The sequence below is a fragment of the Amia ocellicauda genome, chromosome 7 (assembly GCF_036373705.1).
Source record: "Amia ocellicauda isolate fAmiCal2 chromosome 7, fAmiCal2.hap1, whole genome shotgun sequence".
Classification (NCBI taxonomy): Eukaryota; Metazoa; Chordata; class Actinopteri; order Amiiformes; family Amiidae; genus Amia; species Amia ocellicauda.
The window spans coordinates 18,933,174-18,941,231 of record NC_089856.1 but is presented as its reverse complement, the minus strand read 5'-3'; the positions used below and the strand labels follow the sequence as shown (position 1 = coordinate 18,941,231).

The following is an 8,058-nucleotide window of genomic DNA, read 5'->3' as shown; positions in this document are numbered from 1 at the left end:
GAAGAAAGATTCAGAGATAAATGGGCCAAGTTTGAAGAAGGAGCGGGATAAAGTATGGCCTTAATGTATCATAAGAACATAAGAAAGTTTACAAACAAGAGGAGGCCATTCGACCAATCGTGCTTGTTTGGTGTACATTAGTAACCAAGGATCCTATGTAGTCTATTTTTAAATGTTCCCAAATTTTCAGCTTCAACCACATTGTTGGGGAGTTTGTTCCAGATTGTGACAACTCTGTGTCAAGAAGTATCTTCTGTTTTCCATCTTGAATGCCTTGAAGCTCAATTTCCATTTGTGTCTCCGGGTCCGTGTGTCCCTGCTGATCTGGAAAAGCTTCTCTGGTTTGATGTGGTTGAAGCCTTTCATGATTTCGAAGACTGGAATCAAGTTCCCATGTGGTCTCCTATTTTCCAGGGTTTAAAGGTTCAGTTCCCTCAGTCTCTCCGAGTAGGACATACCCTTCAAACCTGGAATAAATCTGTTTGCTCTCCTCTGAACTGCCTCTAGAGCAGCAATATCATTCTTGAAGTGTGGTGCCCAGAACTGTATACAGTATTCCACATGAGGTCTAACTAGTGCATTGTACAGTCTTAACATTACTTCCCTTGTTTTAAATTCTACACTTTTGACAATATACCCTAGCATATTGTTTGCCTTTTTAATTGCTTCCCAACATTGTTTGCATGGGGAGAGTGAGGAGTCCACGTAGACTCTTAGGTCTTTCTCATGCTTTACTTCTTCTAGTTCTATTCCTCCCATACTGTAATTATAGTGGACGTTTGTATTACCTGCATGTACTACCTTGAACTTGTCCACGTTGAATTTCATCTGCCAGGTGTCAGACCACACCTGAATATTATCTAAGTCCCTTTGAATAACCTGTGCTGCCGAGACTGTATCTGCTGAACCACCTATATTAGTATCATCTGCAAATTTGACAAGTTTTCCAACAATCCTAGAGTCTAGATCATTAATATAGATTAGAAAAAGCAAAGGCCCTAATACTGATCCCTGTGGAAATCTACTAACAATCTCACTCCAGTTAGAAGGAACTCCTCTTATTGAAACCCTCTGTTTCCTATACCAGTTCATAATGCATCTACTTACATTACCCTGAATACCAACGGCTTCCAATTTTAGGATCAGTCTTTGGTGTGGAACCTTATCAAAAGCTTTCTGAAAATCTAAGTATATCATATCATATGCTTTCATGTGATCTACAGCTGCAGTTGCATGTTAAAAAAACTCCAATAAATTAGTAAGACATTATCTGCCTCGTCTAAACCCATGTTGACTATCACCAAGAATATGGTTTTCGTTAAGATGCTCCTCAGTTTTCTGTCTAATATTTTTTTCCAAAATGTTACAGGTAATGCAGGTGAGACTGATTGGTCTGTAATTTCCTGGCTCAGTTCTGTCCCCTTTCTTTTGGATAGGTATGACATTTGCAGTTTTCCAATCATTTGACACATCCCCTATTCTAAGTGTCATTTGGAATATTTTAGTTAGCGACCTATAAATAATAGTACTGTTGGAAATATAACATCTGGCCCAGGTGATTTGTTTGTTTTTAATTTTGCTAGACCATTTAGTACCTCCTCCTCATTTATCCTGATATCTTTTACGACTTTGACTGGACTGATTGTTAACCTGTGGCATGTTATCTGTTTTTTATTTTGTAAAAACCTCTGTGAAATACTCATTTAGACCATTTGTATAGGATTGATTAATTCTAGCATGATACAATATGTTTATGTGTCATAAAATACTGATACAGGTTTGTGCACCTTATTGCTTCAGATATTAAATTATTGAACAACCCCATCTAATCTAGGTCTGGAATCAGTTAATTCTCACAATATTTACATTTCTAAACCCTTCCTTCTGTATCTTTTTAATATTGTGTTTTGCGTTCAGAAATATCTATATCATTTTAAGCTAAGGGTTACTGCTTTTCTTCTGAATAATGGACCGTAAAACAGAACAATGAACATAACATGCCATGTGCCATGCACTACTACATGAAAATAATTTAGTTTATTGGAGCACCAAAATAGCTAAATGGACAAAGCTGTTAGGTATTTTGTAATTCTAACAAGGAGGCTCACTATTTCATGGAATCACCCATTTGAGTGAATGTGCCTTGCACAAAAGGGCTGCATCCCAAACTCCTCCCTTGCTCCCTAACCCCTTTAAATAAGTGTAAAATTCTTGTGACATTTTAATTACATTAGAGTGTGCACTTCAGTCAATGAGGGAGTCCGATACAGGAAGGAGCAAAAAGCTTTTCCTTGTCCCCCACCCCCCCTCTCTCTCTCTCTCTCTCTCTCTCTCTCTCTCTCTCTCTCTAGCCTCCCCCTCCCCCAGCCTTCTGAGACAGTGCTACCCTTCTGATCAGCACAGCACAGCAGGTAGCCACATGGATGTACCTTTAAAGTAATACAATTCTTATAAATAATAATAGTTACAGAAGAATGAAAGCATGGTTATCTAGACTAGAAAGATGGTTCATAATGGAAAGAGATCTACTCATATAAGCATCTAAAGGTATTCTCGATCAGTGCTTTTTCATCACTGAGAGGCTGCGAGACTGGGAGTGGCACTTCCTTTGTGTGTTTCTGTATGTGTGGGTTTGCGGAGCCTCCTGTGCTGGAGTGTTTGCAGGGAGTTGATGCTGAGCTTGGTATGAGATGCTCTTCTGGCTCAGGGAGGAAGAAATGTCTCTTCAGGAGCTTCAGCAACGCTTGGACAGTGTGATCACCCATGTTGGTAAGATATATTCTTATGAAAAATAAAAGAATGTTTGATATGTAAAACAAGGGAAAATGGAAAATCTGCAGCCTCTTTCTAAGCTGTGTTAGTCTCGTTGGAATGTTAATTGGGAGTAACCTGAAGGTGACTGTATTGGGATGGCTTTATATCTATTTCACATTCTAGAAAATGGAATCTTCCACTGTTCAACTACATGTCTGTGTGTCTGTCCATCAGTTCTAATTCCCCATGTGTCTGTATGTCTATGCATCTGTCTGTGTTTATGAAGTGAAGAAAAGAAATATAAGAAATATAATTATGCTTTACATTTAAAAATGAAAACATGTATCAATATATAATATGTGTCTTTATACACTATGTGTCTACTAATATTACATCTCACAATGTAAGTCTGCAGAAATTACTTAGTAAGAGGATTATCTGTAAACATAGCTGAAAAACAATCTGTCTTTCTCTGGCAGAAGAAATTGTTAGAGTGCCAAAAATGCTGTATAGAAGAGAAATGCAAATATAAATATATAATATAATGGTAACATGTGTGACAATGATAATTAAAATAATGTGTCAATGTATCACACTGAAAATAAACGTCTGCAATGTGAATTGTCACCACCTGGAAAAATGTCTTTGCTTTATTAGGATATGAAGATATTTAAGTAGTTATTATAAAGACAATCACAAATATATTCAGCTTAAAGAAATTATGTACAAAGACTGAATCTAAATATACACAACCACACTACTATAAGCAATCATTATTTAATGATCTTGGCTAACAGAATTTAACATGATTAGGCTGTACAGATATGTGTTGAAGCAAAATGGAATCATAAATTGATATGTGTCAATGTTACTTAATAGAATCACTTCTAAGCTTTTGGTAGATCGGTAATGCAGTACACACACATTGCACATATGAGTGTCGTAACATTCCTAGTTTGGAATGATGTGACTCAAGTCAGGAATTGGGGTTTCACTGAAGAACTAGGTTATGGTGCCACATGGTCTGCACGAGCAGTGCAACATCAGAAGTGCAACCACCGCAATGAGACGAACCTGCCAGCAGTTTCTATAGAAACAGAGACAGCCAATGCCTGTGCAATGTGTGTGCATCAGCCCACATCAAGTATGCTCCTCCTGCAGAGCTTCTGCCCAGCATACTGCCTGCCTGTTGTTTTTACCACAATGGTCTTAGTGATTTGTGTACCTGGTAGCAACAGGAGCAATGGCCAGTCACTGGAGATAAAAATATATAATAATAATAATAATAATAATAATAATAATAATAATAATAATAATAATAATAATAATAATAATAATAATAATAATAATAATAAAACCTGCACTCTTCACACCTGCTGGGGAAAAATACGTACTTAGGGTTTAGGTTTAACACCCACCCACAACAACCACCTTTCCCTCTTCAAACCCTTTTGTTGTGTCTGCTGGTGTCATTCGGTTCTGTAGCTGGAAGCTGGAACTGGTGGCCAGTCTATAAGGGTCGTTGGGGCGCCACCCCACCTGTTTTAACTCAACATGTTAAAAAAGTATTTTGACTAATTAATTAATAATAACTTAATATTAAATTTATATTTTATTGATGGCTGCTAGTAACACTTATAGTACCAATGTGCACATGCAGTTATCATTACAGTACACTTACATTGCTTTACAGCCACAATGGAGTGTGCATGCACAGTAAGCACCTTCAGAGGTCACTACTGCACTTGCATTACTGGGGCGTTATCGAGAATGCCCCAGTAACGCAAGTGCAGTAGTGACCTCTTTGCATGGGTGCTAGTGCCCGTATTTCCATTGCTGAATGGGGTGTAATTTTTGATGCCCAGCACATAGTTACCTAGGAAACGGCAAGAGCATCCACTTGACTCTGAAGGGCTGAACTCAGTACAGCAGGATGGCAGAGAAGAGTGCTGGACATTTGTTGAGGAATTAATTCATAAGTATGAGTTTGGAGGAAAAGATGTGACTAATCTTGCGATACTGGGAAGTGTAAACATCACTACACATCTGAATGTCGCTGACAAAGTGCTCAGTAAGTGCGGTGTTCAGATAAATGAAACCTTGTAACCTGTTCACATAACACATTTAAACAGACTTACAACAGTTTAACGTGAGTGCATTTTCTTTTATGACTGTTTCATCTGTGAAATTGATTGCATTTTAAAGCTATATAATTTACAATATGAATATGTAACGGTTGCTTTTCAACAACAAATAAACATTCTGTTCAATTATATCTGTTTCACTGTTGTAAACAAAACAATTAAAACAAATATTCTAGTTACAGTAATATTTGCATTAAGCTCCTCCCACCCCACGCGTTTCTGAGGTCACTGGCCATGACTGCTTTTGGCATGTTTATCTAGAAAGTGGCCTAAAGCCCCCTTCTTCAGTATTGTTAATGGATCGTGACTGAGCAGTGGACTGCACGGGCAATACATACTAGAGGTCCTTTTTTATTGGGAATGTAATTCAATTATTTTTTTAATTCAGGCAGCTTCTCTCTTGTCACAGATGGTTGTTTCTATAAGTATCCTGGTCTTTCACCTTTACTAAGGTATGGTGCATGTATGCATCAGGTTTATGCCCAGAGCAGATAGGATATAATTATCTGCAGGGGAGATTTCCCACAACATCACACTGTCTGGGTGAGACAAAAGAGACCTGCAGTATTTGGGGAGACTCACTGTAAGAAATACAGTGGCGCTAAGAACGTGTGAGCATGGAGAGCTGTTATTGGCTACAGATTACATCATGCACTATTATGTAGTGCTCAACTAGATGTCTATACATCATGACATTTTGTCTGTGAATAGGAATGGGGTTGTGTAAGGGGACATTTTATATTGTTTACATTTAAGTTGCTAAAGACAGACACAGGACAGGACAGGTGAGAAGTAGCGATCTTGTTGTGTTCCTAGTTTCAGACAGACTTAGTATTGCTTATTTTGTTTTATCTTTGCCGTAATTGAAGTTAATCTTGTCTGTAGTTTTCCTTAATTTAAGTCAATTCAGTACAGCTGCTGTGTTGGTTGAAGGAAAGATAAGGAATAGCAGGAGTGCCTTGTTCCAGGTTGAGCCAGCTAGGTGTGAATTGGTGGCAGCTAGACAAAAGGCTGTTGCTCGGTAACAAAAAGTTACAATTGGTCATTCAGCCCATAAGACAGATGGTGTGCACTCAAAACCTAGGAAGGTTGAGCCCCAGAGCAGGAAAGTGTAGAGAACTCCTTGATTACAGTAGGTCATAACCTCAGAAAAGGGCATTGCACATCTTTAGAAGAGACAACCCAAGAGCTAGAACACCAACATTGGAACCGTCTCGGAAATAAGTGGAGAAGTCGTGGAGATAAAGCAAATAGAACTTTAATCAAGCCGGCTCGGAAGCCCCACGTCAGGAATAATTCCTTCAGTGAGGACTTAATGTTTACAAACATGAGTGCAGCTTTATAGGAAAATGACGTAACATCTTATGGCCGTTCATCCAATCAGAAGATACAGGTCCGGGTCTGTTTACGATCTGTGAGGTGATGGATACAAAAAGCAGATGTCTGTCTTTGATGTGCACTAGGAAGATGTGATCCCATGGTCGTCATTTACCTAGTGTCAATCGCTCATTAACAGAAACAATTTCGGCCTATCTTGAGAAACGATTAAGTCATAAACAAATTCACAGCAGACATCTGTAGGCTATTTCAGCACTGTGTAATCTTTCATTACTGACAGGAGTTTCTAACAAATCGACCTTGTTGACCCTTTACTTGTCCTGCTAAATCTAATCTGCTCAGTCTGTATACAAAACTACTTCTAATGCTAGTATTAATATAAAACATTATATAATTATCACAAAACACTTTCTTCAACTTCCTATACAGATTCTTCAAACATGAAACTTGTATTTCACACTACTTCTGTGTGGTCAATGAGCAAACCTACCGGGTGCTATTTCTGGGAATGTGGTCCCAGCCACATCTTCAAGTCCTATTTTTACCCAGGTCCTTTACTGTAGCAAAGCACACTGTACAGCTGTCACCTTGGATTGTGTTGAGTAGTACCTTGTATCTTCCTGTGTTTGTATACATCAGCTCTGTGAAGCTATGTGCTGCAGTACCTCTTCTGTAGAGGCCCACCTTTCCTCTGCAGGCTCTGGGTGCAGGCTGACTATTGTTTGATCCTGCACAAACAATGGAACAATAGTCTTTTCATCTTTGCACTAAACGTCAGACTCAACATTTAGTTAATATCGTCTGCTCGTATTACGTATTTTACGTAAATTGTCAATTTGGCTTTGTAACCTGTGCCCAACTACACAAACAACTTAAGTTCCCCCAATGTATTTCTGGAAATTAAGAGTACCATTAACACAGGGATGCCAGTACACAGTGCTCTATTTAAGGGACAAGCTGGGGTGTGTTTATTAATCAATCAATCAATTTTTGTATAGCCCCCTTTGCCTCCACTCCAGGCAATATAGTTGTTACAGCAGCAAGGAAATCAGAAAGCTCTTAAATTGTGCTGCTGGCTATGGTCTTCCCTCTGATGGGGGCCTATTGGCAGCCCTCGGGGGTCAGGGTTGAAACATCAACAGCCCTTGGGTGGCGATGGCTCATTTGACATTAGGGTGTGGTTGCACTGTTAGCCCTCTGTGGTGGAGTGCCTCATTAGGCCTCTGGGGTGGGTTGCTCCTCATCGGGCTTCCATGGTGGGGGACAGGGTGCCTTGTCAGGCCCTTAGAGGGGGCTATTGCTAGAAGATAAAAATAAAATTGTGCTCAGGTACTGGTCATACAATGTAGGACATCTCCTGCCGGTCAAATACAATAGAAACAATTCTGCATTGCAGTGACAGTTCATCACCAATTTGCATATTCATAAGAACATAAGAAAGTTTACAAATGAGAGGAGGCCATTCGATCCGTTGTGCTCGTTTGGTGTCCATTAATAACTGAGTGATCCAAGGATCCTGTCCAGTATTCATCAACAATTTGCATATTCAGTTACAAATTACACACAGACTGTCTCTTGATTTAAATAAAATATTCCTTGATGTCCTATGATTCCAAAACAGACTTATTACATATCTTTAATTTAACCCCTTAGTTGTAATGTTTTTCAACTCTTTAATTTCTCCCCTTTTATCGATCAGTGCATCAACAGCCTTTCCTCATTCTGCACAGAATATGACCATTTATTCAATGAAGGCTCAGACTTTCCACAGTAAGTGTGAAGGAAAACTGTTTACATGATCTAATATTCCAGTAATACATAC

At 38.9% G+C, this 8,058-nt stretch overlaps 1 protein-coding gene across 1 annotated transcript in view; it reads left to right on the top strand.

Annotated features, from left to right (window-relative positions):
• Window positions 1-2,403: 2,403 nt before the first annotated feature.
• Window positions 2,404-8,058, top strand: part of LOC136753846 (probable guanine nucleotide exchange factor MCF2L2) — a 102,692-nt gene continuing 97,037 nt past the window's right edge. The window contains exon 1 of the mRNA XM_066710229.1: window positions 2,404-2,769. Coding sequence (XP_066566326.1) covers window positions 2,691-2,769 — 79 coding nt within the window. The 5' untranslated portion in view covers window positions 2,404-2,690. The remainder of the gene's footprint in view (window positions 2,770-8,058) is intronic.